Source organism: Equus caballus, chromosome 28 (genome assembly GCF_041296265.1).
Source record: "Equus caballus isolate H_3958 breed thoroughbred chromosome 28, TB-T2T, whole genome shotgun sequence".
In the NCBI taxonomy this organism is placed as follows: domain Eukaryota; kingdom Metazoa; phylum Chordata; class Mammalia; order Perissodactyla; family Equidae; genus Equus; species Equus caballus.
The window spans coordinates 31,427,257-31,445,864 of record NC_091711.1 but is presented as its reverse complement, the minus strand read 5'-3'; the positions used below and the strand labels follow the sequence as shown (position 1 = coordinate 31,445,864).

Here is an 18,608-nt window from a genome sequence, read left to right as displayed (position 1 = left end):
CTGTGTGCTCAGCATCCAAATATTGTTTAATAGATTGGATTAATGGGCCAAGTTGAACAAGCTAAAATTTAATAAAGATGAATATAAAGTCTTAAAATGGTAGACTGCTAGAGCTACCAGGGAGAATTGTGACTTACGGTTTTTAGTCACCTGGATGTTCACCAGAATCAGTGCAATGATTAAACTACCAAAGGGAGCTAGTTCAGTGCTGTCCAATAGAAATATAATGTGAGCCACAAATATAAATTTAAGTGCTGTAGTAACCACATTATGAAAAATAAAAAGCAGATGAAATTAATTTTAATAATATATTCAGCATATCCAAAATATTTTATATGTAACCAATATAAAAATTATTAATGAGCTATTTTGTATTCTTTTTATACAATCTGGTGTGCATTTGGCACTTTATAAAGTGTATACATCTCAACTTGAACTAGCCACATTTTGCATGCTTCTTGGCCCCATGTGGCTAGTGGCTACCACAGCTCTATATCCTCTGTAGATTGAAAGCAGTGTTTAATGTTTGCTTCAGTTCTCAGCAGTGTGTTATGATTCAAAGGGGATAATGTATTTGAAGACAGATTTCAGAGTGATATTAAAATGTTTAAAACTGTCACGTGGAAGAGGAATTAAACTCAATGGTAAATATATTTTGTGTTATTTGTCAATTCTATTTGAGTGGAGTTGTTGCTTATAGTGCTTTAAGATTGATGCTGAAAGTGCTTCCTTGAATGTATTCACCTACGGGAGATGAGCTGCAGCCAGATATTTGCCATTACTGAATTAGACTTACTCTCTATGGTTCCAGAGAGCAGAATTTGGAGCAATGAATAGAATTTACATGGAAAGAGATTTTGGTTTAGTTTTTTTCTGTTTTTCTTCTCTTTTTTAAAGTTGGCACCTGAGCTAACATCTGTTGCCAATCTTTTTCTTTTTCCTTGTTTTCCCCAAAGTCCCCCACTACGTAGTTGTATATTCTGGTTGTAGATCCTCCTGCCTCTGCTATGTGGGGTGCTGCCTCGGCATAGCTTGAAGAATGGTGCTGGGTCCGCACCCAGGATCCGAACCAGTGAAACCCTGGGCCGCCAAAGTAGAGTGTGCGAACTTAACCACTCGGCCATGGTGCTGGCCCCCTGGTTTAATGTTAAAGAGAACTCTTTTAATAGTTAGAACTATGTTAAAGAGAACTCTTTTAATAGTTAGAACTACACCCAAATTGAATAAGCTCCTCCAAGAAATAGCTAGTTCCCTCTCACTGAAAGTGTTCAGAGAAGGGTTGTCCAAACTCTTTTTCCAGAAATTCTACTAGAGATTCAAGCGTTAGATGGAAGAAGTGGACTAGGTAAACGTTACAGTCTCATCTAACTAAAATTCTGTATTTGGCCTTAAATGGGTGTGGTGGGAGGGCCTGCCAATTTCAAACCCTTAGAATAGCCTTTTCATCAACCTGGCTTTGCCCCAACCTCAAATATGCTAGAGCCCTGTATAATGATTTGTATTATAGCAAGTTTTCCAAAGTATCTTAATTTCCTGCCTATACAATACTGCCTACACCCCAAACTGAACCCAAAATAGCATTCGTCTCTGCCTATACCACACACACACCCTAGCCTTTCACTTGGCTCAGCGACAGACATTGCTGCCAGGAAAAAAGGTTTCATTGGTAATATATAAAGCTCGGGCTATACAGTCCCTGGGATTTCCTTATCCCCACGACCACCCATTAAATTCGTATATACTTTGGATAACAAACTTCAGGATCTAATTGTCAACACTGTTGTTACAGTAGCAAACTAATGTGTATTTTGATGGTAAAAACTTCATTTTTAGAAGATTGATTTGTCAAGTGTGGAAATATAGGTGTAACGCAGACCATGAAGTCAGCTATGATTAGGTTCCTAACCTTGTTTTTAAATTGCGTAGTGGTCGCTGCCTTGGCATATCTGGCTGTTAGCTATACAGTTATTATACACACTAATTATGAAGTAATAAAATTTGACAGTGTTTTTCTTTCCTTGATAAATGCATTTATATTTCCTTTTTTCATTTATGGAAAAACTTTTTGCTGTTAACTCTAAGTCCACCTGAAATTTAAAGTTATTTTCAAGGGCTATCTGAATTATGTAGAGAAAGCCATGTATAACATATTTGTGAAATCTGTTTGCTAGGATCCCAAAGGCTATCCTGGAAAAATCAGCGCATCTACTAGGATTCAATTAAAGTATACATTATAAAACTGCATTTAGATTCAGAGTGAATTGAATTCTTAGAATAGAACTTCAGATAATTCCTATTTATGTGGACTATGTATTCCATTAACTATCAAGTTTCACCTGCTCTGGATTTTTTTCCCTGATGTTTTATAATCTTATAAACTTTTATAGAAAATAATTGTGGTCACTTAATATGGAAGATTCCATGGGCAAATTTGTCATGCAGAAGTTTTGGTTTAGTCTCTAGACCCAGTTAGAGTATTGATTTAAATAACAAAACAATGATTTATTTATTTTTAAAATTGTAGTATTTTAAGCTTATAAAATTATTTTAAAATATGTTTATCTATATAAGATATGAAGAATAATAACAAAACAGATCCCTGTATACCTACTACCTAGTTCCGTTAAGAAATGGAATATAATTCCTTTTGAAGCCCCCTGGATATTCCTCCCTTACTGCCTTGCCTTCTCACCCCCAAGAGGTAACCATGTCTGGCATTTTGTGTTGGTAATTCCTGTGTTTCTTTATAGAGTTACCATATGTGGAAGTGTTACAAGTCAATATATTGTTTTTCATATTTTAAACTTTATATCAATGAAACTATTTTGTGTTATGTTTTTCTACAGTTTGTTGCTATTAACACTGTATTTGTTAAATTTGTGCCAAACTTCATTTGTTTTCAGTTTTTTAATTGAAAACATTACCAACATGAATATTCTTATGTCTTCTGTTTGCGTTTTGTTACCCCCTCCTTTAATTTTTTTCCTCCCTGATAGTTTGGAAGTTTTACATGCTATTTCTCTTCTTTTTATACCAAAGACACTTCAATATGTATACTTAATTAGACAAAGCCAAAATTAATATCTTTAACTTCTTAATGAACAAACCAAGGACCTTTGACTCTTGAACAGTTATTACCCTCTCTAGACTTAGATTATTGTCATATTTTAGTTCTCTATCGTTTTTCTTCTCATTTTAACCCATAAATTTGATGTTTGATGTGGCTAGTATTTGTTTAGATTTCCCCACCTGTCTTCCCTTGAGTTTTTGCTCGCTGTTTCTTACATCTCAGGCCTTCATTCTGGGGTTATTTTTCTTCACCTGAAAGCACAGCCTTTACTACACAAAAAAGTTTACTATTAACTTTTTTCTCTAAAGGGCCAGATAGTAAATATTTTAGGCTTTGCCAGCCACTTAAGGTGTCTGTTGCAAATTATTCTTTGCTTTTTGCCACTCCTTAAAAATATAAAAGTGATTCTCAGGTCGTGGGCCATATGAAACCAGGCCATGGGCCAGATTGGGCTCATGAGCCGCGGTTTGACAGCCCCTGCTGTAGGTGATCCTTTAGTGAGAGTTTATTGAGGTTAACTCTTGGTTTTTGTTTTTCTGAAAATATCTTTACTACAGCTTCATCTTTGAAAACCAGTTTTTTGTGTCTACAATTCTAGAGTTTTTTCTGTCATCGTTTTGAAGATATTATTCCACTCTATTCCTGCATTTGTTGTTTCTGGTGAGAAGTCGATGGTTGTTCTAATTATTTTATAGGAAATATCTTTATAGGAAACCTGTCTTTTCTTTCTGGATGCTGTTGCTAAGATCCCCATCTCCCTGGACCTCTCTTTTTCTCTCTCCTCTCCCTCTTCTCTTCCACCTTTTCTCCCTCCCTCCCTCTCTCTCCCTCTCATTCAATCTCCTTCCCTCGCTCCTCCCCCTCTTTCTCCATCTATATATATATATGATGAGTTTGTGTGTGTTCTGAAGTTTCAGTATAGCTGCAGGTTTCTTTTTATTTAAGCTGCCTGAGATTTAATGTTCTTTCTAACAATATGTATTGGTGCCTGTCATCAAGTATGGAGAATACTTTGCCATTATCTTTTCAAATATTCCCTCTTCCCCCATTCCCTCTATTCTCTCCTACAACCCAAATTAGATATATGGTGGAACTTTCTCAGTGAATGCCTCTTAACATCTCTTTTTGTCTTCTCTTTGCTACATTCCAAGTAATTTTTTTCAAATCTGTCTTTTGGCTGCTCTAAGCATTGATTTTCTTTTTTTCTGTTACAGTATTTTCATCTAAAAGTTTTGTTTAGTTCTTTTTAAAATCTGCCTGGTCATTTTTGATAATTACTTGTTGCTTATTCATAATTTTTGATTATCTATTCTATTTCCCTATAAATATCTCTGTTCTTGTCTCTGATTTTTGTATGTGTGTGTGAGAAAGATTGGCCCTGAGCTAACGTCTGGTGCCAGTCTTCCTCTTTTTGCTTCAGGAAGATTGTCACTGAGCTAGCATCTCTGCCAGTCTTCCTCTGTGTTTTTTATGTGGGATGCCACCGCAGCATGGCTTGACAAGTGCTGCTCTATCTGCACCCGGGATCCAAACACGTGCACCCCGGGCTGCCAAAGTGGAATGCCCGACCTTAACCACTATGCCACAGGGCCAGGCCCTCTTGTCTCTAATTATTTTATCTAATGTCTTTGCAGGTTTGACTCTTCTGTTTGTGTTTGTGGTATTTTGTTTTCGTGTAGGAGTGCATGCATATAAGATCATATTTGATTGAACTATATCTGTGGGAACTTTTTGATTCCTGGGTAGAGGTAGTTCATCCAAAGAGAATTTGCCTTTGTCTGTCAAGTGCTTGGGGCTACTACCAACATAGGACCATTTGGAAATACATTGTCATTTTGGGGAGCACATAGTTAATATGAATTCAACCTCAAACTCGTGTTAGGGCCAGCAAATGGTTGAGATTTCTCCAAGTGACTTTTTCTTGGCCCTCACCCATGGTAGGTATTTTGCTTGACGGTTTTGCTTTTTGGGGTTTCTTCCTACTTCCCCTTTAAAGGTTCTGGATCTATGCCGAGATCTCTGATCTGCATCCTTCCTTGTGCAGGCGCTAAGCTTTGTCTTCGGTCCCCTGCAAACTGAAGCTATTAGTTATTGGATGTGGGCAAATGTCCTTGAGATAGCTATATGCCTTGGTGCTCGCTTGCTTCTCTAGATTTGGATTTTTACATTGTTTTTATAGTGGGAAAGCTTTTCGCGTTATTGTCCATATTGGTAGACTTAGATGACTTGACTTTTCAAAATTCATTTTTCCCCCTCATCTTCCCATGAGGATAAACTGAAATCATTTTAGTGGTACTGAACCAGGCAAATAAACTGACTTTATTAAACATCAAGTCGAATATCCAAACGACTATGTTAACCAGATTGTTATTTGCATATTCATATTCATAGACATAATAGTATAGATGGACAATTTGTAACATCTTACCCATGTATAACGCCATATATAATACTATATGAAAGTCACTGATACTCATTATAATGACTGTGAGGCATCATATGGTCCCAAAGGATCTTACACATGATCAAAACTTTATGTTCATTGTATATTTTTTTATATTATCAGTTGGTAATCCATGTATGGTAATTCATTTGCCTAGAATATTCTGATTCTTAGAGCATTCCATTTTCATTGTGTTTGCTCTGATTTATTATTAGGACTAAGATGTCTCCTGAGTAAGATAAAAAGTATAACATGTTTACTGTGTGTTTTTAGTTGCCTTAGGAAGTTATTTTGTGATGCTTAGACACCTTTGGATATTGTTGTTGTTGTTGTTCAGTGAACCAAGTAAATCTCAGTATCTAATCTTTTGAACTTCTCAAAGGAATATATATGACCTGATAAATTCATTATAATGAAATAGTATTATATTGTTTATTCTTATAATTTATTAAAACATTTACTGTGTATGCTTAGGAGGAAGAAGCAGACATTGAAGGAATTCAGTATAAAACACTACGGACGTTTCACCATGGAGTCAGGGTGGATGGCATAGCTTGGAGCCCAGAGACTAGACTTGATTCATTGCCTCCAGTAATCAAGTAAGTTTAAAATTATCAAGTGCAATATTTATTTGTGTTAAGTGATCTGAAACTTTCATCATAGGGACCTTTTTCCTCCATTTCCGTCTTCCCCAACTCCAGATGTTAGATATTTTAACATTTGCTGTTATTTCATAATTTAGGCTTATTGTCTGAATTTGTGATTTAAATACACCTTGAACGTGTGTTTGGGTCTAAGAACAAAGCTCTTCACCTGAGATTCATCTGAATCGTTTGAAGTTTTCACAGATTCTTTGTTGAGTTTACCACTTATTGAAGTACATCTCCGTTAAAATAACTAAATTTGGTTGAGTCATTAATCACCCTTACTGCCCCATACATAGGCCAAGGTCACATTTTCATGTTTAGCAGTACATGAAACTATAGCTCTAATGCTTAGGCTTCAGTTTTTGTGACAGCATTTGAAAAGAACGATTGCTCTTTGAGAAAAATCGTATCACCACCTGCTGAGGCCTTCTTCACAAGGGCAGTAATATGTCAGGTTATTTAAGGTTTGTTACAAAACGCTAACCTTGCTTCCACAAATGTCAAATCTAAAAGATATGTCTTCTTTTAGTAAACAGTATTTAGCAACTGTAAGTTAGCTCTTACTGAGCTAGTTTTTTTAAATTAACCTACTAATCTAATTTTTTTTAATTAAGAAATAATTTAAATACAGTGAAATTCTCAACTCTTAAGGGTACAGTGTGGTCAGTGCTGATGCATTCTTGTATAACCAACACTCTGGTAATACATAACATTTCTGTTACCTCGAAAGATTCTTTGTGCTCCTTCCCAGTCAGTCCCTGCAGCCATCCCCTGCCAAGACAACCATTGATCCAATTTCTATTGCCAGAAATTAGTTTTGCCTATTCTAGAACTTCATATAAGTGGAATCATTCACAATGTATTTTTTGTATCTGGCTTAATGTTTTTGAGATTTAGCCACATTGTGTATACCAATGGTTCATTTCTTTTTATTTTTGAGGAATATTCCGTTACAGTGTATGATACAATTTGTTTATCCATTCTCCTATAAATGGACACCAGGGCAGTTTCCAGTTTTTAGCTATTATGACTAAAGCTATTATGAGCATCCCTCTGTGCGGCTTTTAGTGGATATGTGGTTTCATTTCTCTAAGGAGTAGAATTGCTGAATCAGAGGGTAGATGTCTGTTTAACGTTTTATGAAAGTACCAGTTTCCTTAGTGCTTCTCCCATTTTATGTTCTCACCAATAATCTAAGGATGTTCAGCTTGCTCTACCTACTCTCCAACATTGATTGCTGTCAATCTGTTAAATTTTAACTATTCTGGTTGGTACCACACTGATGTTTCCTTGATGGCTAATGATGTTGAGCAGTCTTTCATGTGAGTTGTATTTCCTATCTAAGGAATCTTTGCCTACAACGAGATTGTGAAGATGTTCTTTGTTTTTCTCTAGAAGCTTTTACAGGTTTTAGCTAACTGAGTTTTAAATAATCTGCACAACAGCTCTTGTCAACATACATATGTCATTGTCAACAGCCAATGTGCTATTCATTTCCTTTTATATTAAAAGGAAGCGTTCACAGAATGTGGAGCTAAGCAAGAGTCAGTCAGTCTCTGTGCATTCTGCAGCAGATTTTGAAAGCTATAGAAACCAGCTACTTCCTGTGGTTTTGCCTGGTGCCTGTTTTTCTGGCCTTTTAATGGATTTGCTGTATTATTTCATCTTTTATTGTTGTTGCTTTTTGATAAGCTGCCTCAAATCCTTTTTGGAACTATGCAAATATAAATAATAAATTCAAAGCATTAATTGGTCATTAATTTTAAAGAGAGTATTTTTAAAGCAAGCTGACAGCACAATTTTGTTGTTTTCAAATAAATTATGTATTTTTATTATAAAAATAATACACATTATATCAAATTTAGAATATACAGAAATATTTTTAAAATGCCATCCCAATACCCTTTCCATTTTTTTCATAAGTAATTTTACACAATTGTGATTAAACTATATAAGCTATATATCTAAGTTTTTAGACTCGTTTGTTTGTTTGTTTTTGATGAGGCAGACTGGCCCTAAACTTACATCTGTTGCCAATCTTCCTCTTTTTGCTTGAGGAAGATTGTCACTGAGCTAACATCTATGCGAATCTTCCTCTATTTTATATGTGGGATGCCACCACAGCATGGCTTGATGAGTGGTGCATTGGTCCACACCCAAGATCTGAACCTGCGAACCCTAGGCCACTGAAGTAGAGCACAGGAACATAATCACTATGCCACCAGGCCAGCCCCTATTTATACTTCTTAGTTAACTTTACATTTTTTTCATAGTATTCTAAAGTAAACAGTATTTTTTTCATGACTAAATAGTTGTCTGTCAAGATGACTGAGGTATAACTTCATATCTCTCTTACCATCGTTACCTTTTATCTTACAGTTAAAAAGAAACTCTTCCTAATGTTTTATCTTTAGCATTTAGTTGCCTTAAGTTCTGTTCTCTCTCACACTCTGCCTTTCTACTCTTATTTCATCCCCATTTGCTTTTCTTTTACACTTGCTAGAGAGTAGACTGTTCACCTTACTTCAATTCTCTGATATTTTCTGGTTTAATTAAAGGGTGACTTAAATACCCTCAACATGTATAAACTAAAGCAGCAAAGATTTGGAGAAAAAAGGAACAGCACAAGGTTGGCCATAAAGTTTTGTGGTTCTGTTTTTCTTTTAATCCTAATAAGATTCTTTCATTAATTTTCTAAGTAAATATTCTTTGACCCCTGTAACTCCCTTGTTTTCTGATGTTTTTACTGAACTTAGCCTCATTCTGCTAGTAATACCTTCTTTACAAACTCTTTTTCTTGGTATATTTCTTTTAAAAACCTTATAAAAATATAAAAACCTTATAAAAACCTTATGTTCTAGAGATCATATTTTGAACAGAGATTTTTAAATGATTTCTTTAGGACATAAGTGAGGAACTTTGCTTTAGGAGGACCTCACGTTAGTAATGTTCTTGTAGCAAATTTGTTCTAGAGTTTCCTCTGACTAGGGAAATAATGAATACCCAAAACGATAATGGGACAAATTCAAAAGAAGAGAATTAGGTAGAATAAGCTTTGTTTTTTAGTTTTCTTATCTTTTATTTGCATGTTTGAAATATAGCATACATGCCAAAAAGTGCATAGAATATATGTGTGCAGTTTAACGTGATTATTGTAAAACAAAGACACATGTAATGATCACCCAGGTGAAGAACTAGAACATTGCCAGTGCCCAAGGCCCCCCATGTGCCCCTCCCTATTCAACCTTCTTTCCCCTTGAAGATAAGCCTTCTCATGATTATTATGAAAATGATCTTATTGCTTTTCTTTATAGTGTTTCAGCTATTTATGCATCCCTAAACAATATAGTTTATTTTTACATACTTATGGACTTCCTTATAAATGGAATCGTAATATCCTTTTTTTGTCCTGCTTTGTTCACTTGACGTTGTATATGTGAGATTCATCTGTGTTTCTACTTGTAGCTTTGGTTATTGGTTTCTATTGCTATATAGTATTCCATTATGAACAAACTACAGTTTATTCTACTATGCTTCCAGTTTGGGGTTGTTATGAATAATGCTGCTTTGAACATCCCTTTACATGTATCATAGTGTGCATGTGCTCACGTTTCTTTAAATATATATTTAGGAGTAGATAATGCCAAACTGTTTTCCAAAATGATTATCTCCTTAACATACCCAAAACATACTTCTCCCGTAGCAGTTAGCACACGTCTCTTCAGTGTTTCTTAGGCCTTCCCTTTCTCCTCTCCCTTTCATTGTCTCTTCCATCTGCAACAGAGATGTGAAGAATGGATAAGGTGATGAACTGACAAGACTGAAAGTTTCCTAGGCTTAGTCAAAGGAAAGTTGGCTAGCCTAGACTTGGGGGTGTTGGGCTGATTTAGACAAGTCCTTGATGTCAAAACTTGGGCATTAGTAACCTATGACACCACGTGTGTGCCAAAGGCAGCACAGGAGAGTTTTTGGTTTTAAGAAATATGTTAGTTGCCATCAGGACCATAGTTAAATTATTAAGTGAACATGGTTTGATTTCAGCCCTCTCCTTTTTTTCCCCTGCCTATAATGTCCGAAATCAAAGAACCTGTTTTCAGAATTCACCGTTAATTACAGGTATTGATTAAATTAAAGGAAAGTGAAGATGGGGGTGTACATTTGCATTTTAGAACAGAATTAATAGCGTGCTTATGTTTATGAACTAAACGTTTATGAAAGGACATTAGAAGTCAATGAATTCCCTTCACTTTATAAGAGAGGAGACTGAGACCTAGATCAGGTAAGTGCCGTCCTCAAGGTACACAGCTAGGGAGTGGTAATGGCAAGACGAGGCCAAGCGGATTAATCAAATGATTCTCTCCCAGTCCTGGAGACCAGAAGTCTGAAATCAAAATGTTGGCAAGATTGGTTCTTCATGGAGGCTCTAAGGAAGAATCCGTTCCATGCCTCTCTCCTAGCTTATGGTGGTGGCTAGGAGTCCTTCATGTTTTTTGCCCTTTTTGTGTGTGTGTGTGTGAGGAAGATTGGCCCTCAGCTAATATCTGTGCCAATCTTCCTCTATTTTATGTGGGACACTGCCACTGCATGGCTTGACAAACAGTACTAGGTCACCTGGGATCCGAACCTGCGACCCCTGTGCCACCAAAGCAGAACACGCAAACTTAACTGTTATGCCACCAGGCCTTTTTGATGCATCACTTCAGTCTCTGCCTCTGTCCTCACGTCTCCTTACTTCCCGTGTTCCTCCTTTTCTGTCTTATGAAGACACGCATCACTGGATTTAGAGCCCACCCCAAATCCAGGATGATCATCTTGAGATCCTTAACTTAATTACATCTGCAAAACTCTGTTTTCAAATGGGTTCACATTCATAGGTACCAGGTGTTAGGACTGGACGTATCTTTTGGGGGCCACTATTCAACCTACTGCAGATGATAACATTCATATGCACTCTATAAATACATAGAAATGCAAGATAGACTGTGTACTAATGTAACGTCGTGTACCCTTTCAAATAAATCCTTTAAGAATCTCACTAGCTAACCAAGGATGCAAAAGACTTGTACACCAAGAACTACAAAATATTGCTGAAAGAAGTTAAAGAAGACACAAATAAATGGAAAGACAGCCCATGTTCATGGATTGGAAGGCTTAATATTGTGAAAATGTTCATATTACCCAAAGGAGTCTACAGTGTAATGCAATCCCTATTAAAATCCCAGTGACATTTTTTGCAGAAATCAAAAACAATCCTAAAATTCAAATGAACTTCAAAAGACCCCAGATAGCCAAAAAAAAAACTTAAGAAAGCTGGAGGCCTCACCCTTCCTGATTTCAAAGCGTATTACAAAGGTACAATAATCAAAACAGTATGATACTGGCATAAAGACAGACATACAGGCCAATAGAATAGAATAGGGAACTGAGAAACCAATCCTCACATATATGGTTAAATGATCTTCAGCAAATGGTGCTGGAAAAACTAGATATCCATATTCAAAAGAATGAAGTTGGACGCTTACCTTATACCATATACAAAAATTAACTCAAAATAGATTAAAGACCTGAAACTATAAAACTCCTAGCAAATTAAGCATAGGAGAAAAGCTTCATGACATTGGTCTTGGCAGTGATTGCATGAATATGACACCAAAAGCATAAGCAACAAAAGCAAAAGTAGACAAGTGGGACTACATCAAACTTAAAAGCTTCTGCACAGCAAAGGAAACAATCAACAGAGTGAAGAGGCTAGAGAATGGGAGAAAATATTTGCAAACCATGTATCTGATAAAGAGTTAATCTCCAAAAATGTATAATTGAGTTATACTCCTACGACTCAATATCACAAAAAATAATAACCTGTTTAAAAAATGGACAAGGAAGGGCCGGGCCCGTGGCCAAGTGGTTGAGTTCACGTGCTCTGCTTTGGCAGCCCAGGGTTTCGCTGGTTCGAATCCTGGACGCGGACACAGCACTGCTCATCAGGCCATGCTGAGGCAGCATCCCACATGCCACAACTAGAAGCACGCACAACTAAAAATATACAACTCTGTACCAGGGGACTTTGAGAGAAAAAGGAAAAATAAAATGTTTAAAAAAAAAATGGACAAAGAACTTGAATAGACATTTCTCCAAAGAAGATACACAAATGGCCAACAAGCATGTGAAAAGATGTTCAACATCACTAATCATTAGGGAATGCAAATCAAAAACACAATGAGATATCACCAACACCCATTAGGATGGCTACTATAAAAAAATAATGTGTTAAAAAAAATTAAAAAATATATATATATATAAAAAATAAATAATAAGTGTTGATGAGGATGTGATGAAATAGAAACCATTGTACACTGCTAGTGAGAAGTAAAATGATGCACACACCATGGAAAATAGTATGGCAGTTCCTCAAAAAATTAAAAATACCATATGACCCAGCAATTCCACTTCTGGATATATAGTCAAAAGAATTGAAAGCAGGGTCTCAAAGAGCTCTTTGGTGTTCATTGCAGCATTATTTGCAATTGCCAAGAAGTGGAAGCAATCTATCCAACAACGGATGAATGGATGAAGAATGCGTATGTGTGTGTGTATATATATGTATATGTGTATAAAAGAAGTAATTCCTATCATATGCTACAACACGGAGGAACCTTGAGGAAGTTATACTAAGTGAAATAAGCCAGTCACAAACAGACAAATATTACATGATTCCACTTATATGAGTATCTAAAATAGTCAAACTCTTGGAAATAGAAAATAAAATAGTGACTACTAGCACCTAGGGAAGTGGGGAAGGGGGAGCTGTTGTTCAATGGATATAGAGTTTCAGTTTTTACAATATGAAAAGGCTCTAGAGATCTGTTTCATAACAGTGTGCATAAACACTACTGTAGTGTACTCTTAAAAATGTTAAGGTGGCAAATTTTATGTATTTCTGACCACAGTTTTTTAAAAAGTTAACATAGTAATCATAAATAATTTCAAAAATGTAAAGAAAAAGAAATTAAATGTCTTCTGAATATTAAAAAAAAAAAAAAAGAATCTCACTAGAAAGTAATCTTTGTTAAAATTTGTTTCCTGTTTGGAAAGTATATAGTGAAACTACTAAAATTAAAAACTACAAAGCTACCTCTAAATTACTCAGTGTTATTTCTAGGAAATGTGGATGTTTCCTAAGACTCTTCCCGCCACAGTCATGCACCCAGATAACACACGCATATATACACATACCTCTCACCTACCTTGCTTATGCATCTTCCCCTCTGAACTCAAGGAAACGCAAAATACTGGAAAATTTGAGCCTTGTTTATGAATACCTCAAAACAGCATAGTCCCCATCGTGGAGAGAAGAAGACTACCTTATTTTACTGCAATTTTTAATTTCCCCTCTGAGAAAGCCTTGGGCAGAAGAGGGAGTTACCGTGCTGGCTTTGATCTGTTTCTTCCAATCACTCTTGACAAATCATTAAAGGGAGGTGTGGCAGCAGAGATCTACCAGCACATCTGGGTCTATAGATTAGAAGCTTTGCTTTTATTTAACTTAAATTTTATTTAAATTAAATTTATTAGTTGAGAAAAAGATGGTTAACTTTAAGGTAGTCAGAACTAAAGAAATTTAGATTTGCATGATACTCATTTACCTAAAAACGGTTGGAAATAAACTTTATTTTTCACTATATAAATATAATTTGTATTTCTTCCCCAGCCATAATCTGACATGCTGAGAACCTAAAAATTGTAGGATCAAAAGTGAACTAGTTAAAAGATAGTTGTGTATTGCTTAGATTTTTTTCTTCTTCTTCTTCTCCCCAAAGCCCCCCAGTACGTAGTTGTACACCCTAGTTGTGGGTCCTTCTAGCTGTGCTGTGTGGGACGCCGCCTCAGCATGGCTTGATAAGCGGTGCTGGGTCCACACCCAGGATCCAAACCTGTGAAACCCTGGGCCACCAAAGCAGAGCATGCAAACTTAACCCCTCAGCCATGGTGCCAGCCCCTTAGATTTGTTTTTTAATGTGACATACATTGATGAACTACTAAAAAGTATCTTAAATGTTAGAGTTAGTACAAATAATACTCCGGCTTTTAGGAGATAGAAATATACCAGCTTTTATAGTTATAAAATGATTATCTTCTTTCATCTCATTTATTTAGAGGAATAGAAAAGGTAAGAAGGCTTCTGGATAACTGAAGAAGGCAAAGACTAAGGTAGATGTGTAATAATATGTTTAACATCTAATATTGACCTAGCTAAAATGAAGATACTTCCTTAATCCATCCTCGTGTAACTTTTAAGAAAAGTTAAAAATTAAATTCATGTGGTGATTTATAATAAAATTCTATACTTCTATTATTGAAGAGAAAAATCCAAAATATGTAATTTTTGGTTGTTTTCCAAAAAAATTTTAAGTGCCTCCTACTGTCTGTAATAGCTATATAACATTTTTTACAAGAACCACAGCATCTTCCTTCTGCCTCCCCAAAAAACCCATGATTGCAAAAGCAGGGGAGAACTCTCATTTAACAGAGACTGAAAATGGGTTTGTTTTTGTTTTTTCTTGCTTCCAGATTTTGTACTTCAGCTGCTGATTTGAAAATTAGATTATTTACTTCAGATCTTCAAGATAAAAATGAATACAAGGTATGTTGACTGGTATAATTCAGAATTCTATTTTAAAACATATTTATTATTTTTTGCTTTTTTAATTAGATTTATCCCAATTTAAAGTGACTTTTTTATCGTCATCTTTAAAGTATGTAATTTAGGGTCTCATTTACTCTGTTTTAGGCTATAGTAACTAGGTTCTAGTAAGATTATAAACCTGATATCACTTAGTAAATTAAAATATTTAGGTAAGCACAGCAAATGAGGGAGAATTAGAGATTCACAGTTGGGGACAGTAGGAGTTTAATAGACGTGAACACACATAGAGTAAGAGTCAAACTTCAAGGGAACAAATGGTCAGTACAGCATAGAGCAAGGCAGGATTACAAGGTAGAGAAGAGCAAAGAAGCAAGAACAATATCCATTAAAATGTTTAAATATCTGCTATCTGACAGGCTGTTTAGGATAAAGATGTAGACTAGTTGAACCTTGCCTGCTCACATAGGCCTCTACCTTGCAACTTTCCATTTGTTCCTTCTGTAGCCAGAAGAGGATTTCTGGATTGTTGTGATGATGGGCCTACAGTACTAGCTGTCGCCAGTACTGGCAGTCCCACTGAGCACGTGAATAAAGACCTTAGAAGGTGACGTCCGTACTCCGTGTTTATTAGGTGCAGCATAGCAAGTATGAAGTAAAAAGTCGAGGGGGACTCTATCGCAGTGCCCCAGAAAGTTCTTTTGGCTTTAATTTTTATTTAAGCTTTATGTAATAAGTGAGAAAGGAGGTGATGTGAGGACAGGTACAGTAAAAAAGTGTGTGTGTTTTTGTAAGAAATGCATACTAGAGAAGAAAAGTCAAGCTAATAGCAATGTGTTGAATGATCAGCTTCTTCCCAAGATAAACCTTCTAGAAAAGTGGGTGAATAAATCATGCTTTAAAAATAGCAGATTGCTTAAGGAATATTTATAGAAAAGAGAAGCATGCAGTGAAAGCTTTTAAGGCAGCAAGGTAAAAATATTAGGTGGGAACATTGTAGATTATTTTCCTGTGTTCTTATTAACTTTTCCGCTTATGTCAGGTTTTAGAGGGCCATTCAGACTTCATTAATGGTTTGGTGTTTGATCCCAAAGAAGGCCAAGAAATTGCAAGTGTGAGTGATGATCATACCTGCAGGTATGTTGCTTATGTTACCACCACATTTTTGAATTTTCATCTTATTTTAATGAGAATTCCATTTTAAAAATTAGAGGAAATATAACTTCTATATATACTCCACAAACTATTGTAAAAGAAGCGTACTTTATTTAAATTGTAAGTATGGCACAAACATGAGTTTCAAAACCAGTGAGTTGAGTTTCCTCCAATTTAATGCAAACTTCCCTTGCTGATTCATGGATGTGATTTACACATTTATGAAATCCAAATATACATTGGGTCAAATTCTCCAATATTGGACGAGATCAGTAGAATAACGAAAGGCAGTTGCCATATTGTGAAGTCGTTTCACAGATCCTGTCTGATACGTTAGTAAGTAATAATGAACTGCGAATCTCATTTGTTAAAAGCAAGACTGATGGGAAATTTTGTGTTTTCACAAATTCGAAAGTCTCTGTATAAGGTTTTCTGTAGATATAATACATTTCAATATCACGTTCTTCCACCCCACTCCCTAGTTTGGAACAGATGAGGTAACTATAACATTTTAATAGTGCCTAAAGCTGGAGAATATCACAAATGAGGAACAAGATGAAGAGCAAGAGTGGGAGGTGGAAATAAGCTGAGGAGTCAGGAGTGAAATGATGGCATCAGTCATTAGAGGAGTGCCAATTTCTTCATTTGCTTTAACAGAACTGTGAGTGAAAAAAAACCACAGCTCTGCAGTTTTGCATGATTTGAATGTTTGATAGGGCTATGACAAAATCTTTAGTATTTATAAACACTTATATACATATAAAACTGTTGAATACGTGCCCTTTCACATTGGAAGTAAAGCCACTAGCTACTTTTTAAATTTTAATCTTCTTAATAGCTCATCTTTTTAAAGTTATAGAGTCTTTGGCCATTATTCGTTACATACTGCCTGTTAAAATTTTCATGTCAGGGACATGAAAGATTTACTGACATTAAGATTCTAGGGCCCCAAGTGTTACAAAATCAAGTTTGTATGAAGACTTGAAGAGTGAATGGGACCATTTTTTAGGTGAAAGATTAGATCACTAGAAATAAATAATGACATTTTAGTTCTTTAACACATGGACTTTCCTAATCATAAACATTTGGAATAATGAAACCTGAGAGGGAGGAAAATGAGTGTCTTTGCAAGCCAAAGAATAGCCTCTGAATAGTGAACAACAGCCAGGGAGACCTGGGATTACAGTCAGTGGTCTGTGATTCTTTTATTTGGTTGTAGACGTTGGGATTTTTGTAGACTAGTAAAATTGTCCTAAAATTTTGGGAGACTGACAGAGGGTTGCCAACTTTTTATTTTGTCAAGTAATAAGAATTTTTAAAGGTCTACTGCGTTCTATTATTACCTTCATTTTTTAAAAGAGAACATTATTACTCTAAAAAGGCAAAAGAGCTTAACTTCAGAGTAAGTCCTTTAATTTGAATAGATTTAACTTTGAAAAGTCACTACACCACCCCTAATTTTCTTATTTTGCTAGACTGGTTGATGGTGTTATTGTTCAGCAAATACTTATTCTCTCTTCCCGCTTCCCATGGAAAGAGGAGATTTTCCCATTCTGTTGGGCTTAGCCATGTGATTTTATTTAGGCCAATGTAATGTTAGCAGGTGTGACACAAGCAGACACTTTAAATGTTTTACTTGGTTTGTCTTGACCTACTGTCCTCTGTCTTCTGCTATAAGATGAGTATGTCCTAGATAGCTCCTGGTCCTAGAATGAGAAACACATGGAGCAGTTATGGACCCATCTGGCATTATGAAATAGAACTTCCCACAGACCCATGAGCAAGAAATTTATTCTTCTTTTTGTAAGCCTCTGGGATTTGGGGGTTGATAACATCATTGCAGTGGTAGCTGGGGAGCTAAATTTAGAATTCATCGGCTTAGTTTGCCAACCAGAAGTAAAGGACAATTCTAATTGGGTATTAAAGTCGAACCGCTTGGGCCAAAAGCTAAGCAATATAGATAAGATTTTAAAGAGAAACAGAAATATAAGTAAATCAGGAAGTTCAAAGTAAGGAAGAGTAGTAAATATCTTAAATTCTCTTAGTAACAAAGGAAAGAAGGAATTCTAAGAGGACAGACTACAATAGAAAAACATTTCAATACAACTATCCTCATTAACTCAAAGTATAGAATTTCCAAGTTACAAATAAAGACACTAGCCAAATGGTAACTGTACAATTTGGGCAGTGGAAATAGCCATTTGCATCCCAGGAATCATTCCTGTCGCTATACTAAAGTAATGCCTGCTGTAGTCTGGGTCTGCATGTTGATGGTAAAGGTACATTAGTGAAATCCATGTCCAATCACAGTCAAAGCCTGTATCACCTTGGAAGTTGTTTTATATGCAGATGATACCATGCTTTAAAAAAACATGCTAGGGCTGGCCCAGTGGCATAGTGGTTAAGTTCATGCACTCTGCTTCAGCGGCCTGGGTTTTGCCAGTTCATATCCTGAGTGCAGACCTACACACCACTCATCAAGCCATGCTGTGGTGGCATCCCACATACAAAATAGAGGAAGATTGGCACTGATGTTAGCTCAGCAACAATCTTCCTCAAGCAAAAAGAGGAAGATTGGCAACAGATGTTAGCTTAGGGCGAATCTTCCTTCCACAAAAAAAAAAAACTAAATAGAATAACTAGACTGAAGGT

At 35.9% G+C, this 18,608-nt stretch overlaps 1 protein-coding gene across 2 annotated transcripts in view; it reads left to right on the top strand.

The window, feature by feature from the left end:
- NUP37 (nucleoporin 37) overlaps positions 1-18,608 on the top strand; it is a 46,405-nt gene that overhangs the window by 4,558 nt on the left and 23,239 nt on the right. For both annotated transcript variants that reach the window (XM_001497500.6, NM_001309340.2), the window contains 3 exon segments: positions 5,988-6,112; positions 14,729-14,801; positions 15,844-15,938. In XM_001497500.6, coding sequence (XP_001497550.1) covers positions 5,988-6,112; positions 14,729-14,801; positions 15,844-15,938 — 293 coding nt within the window.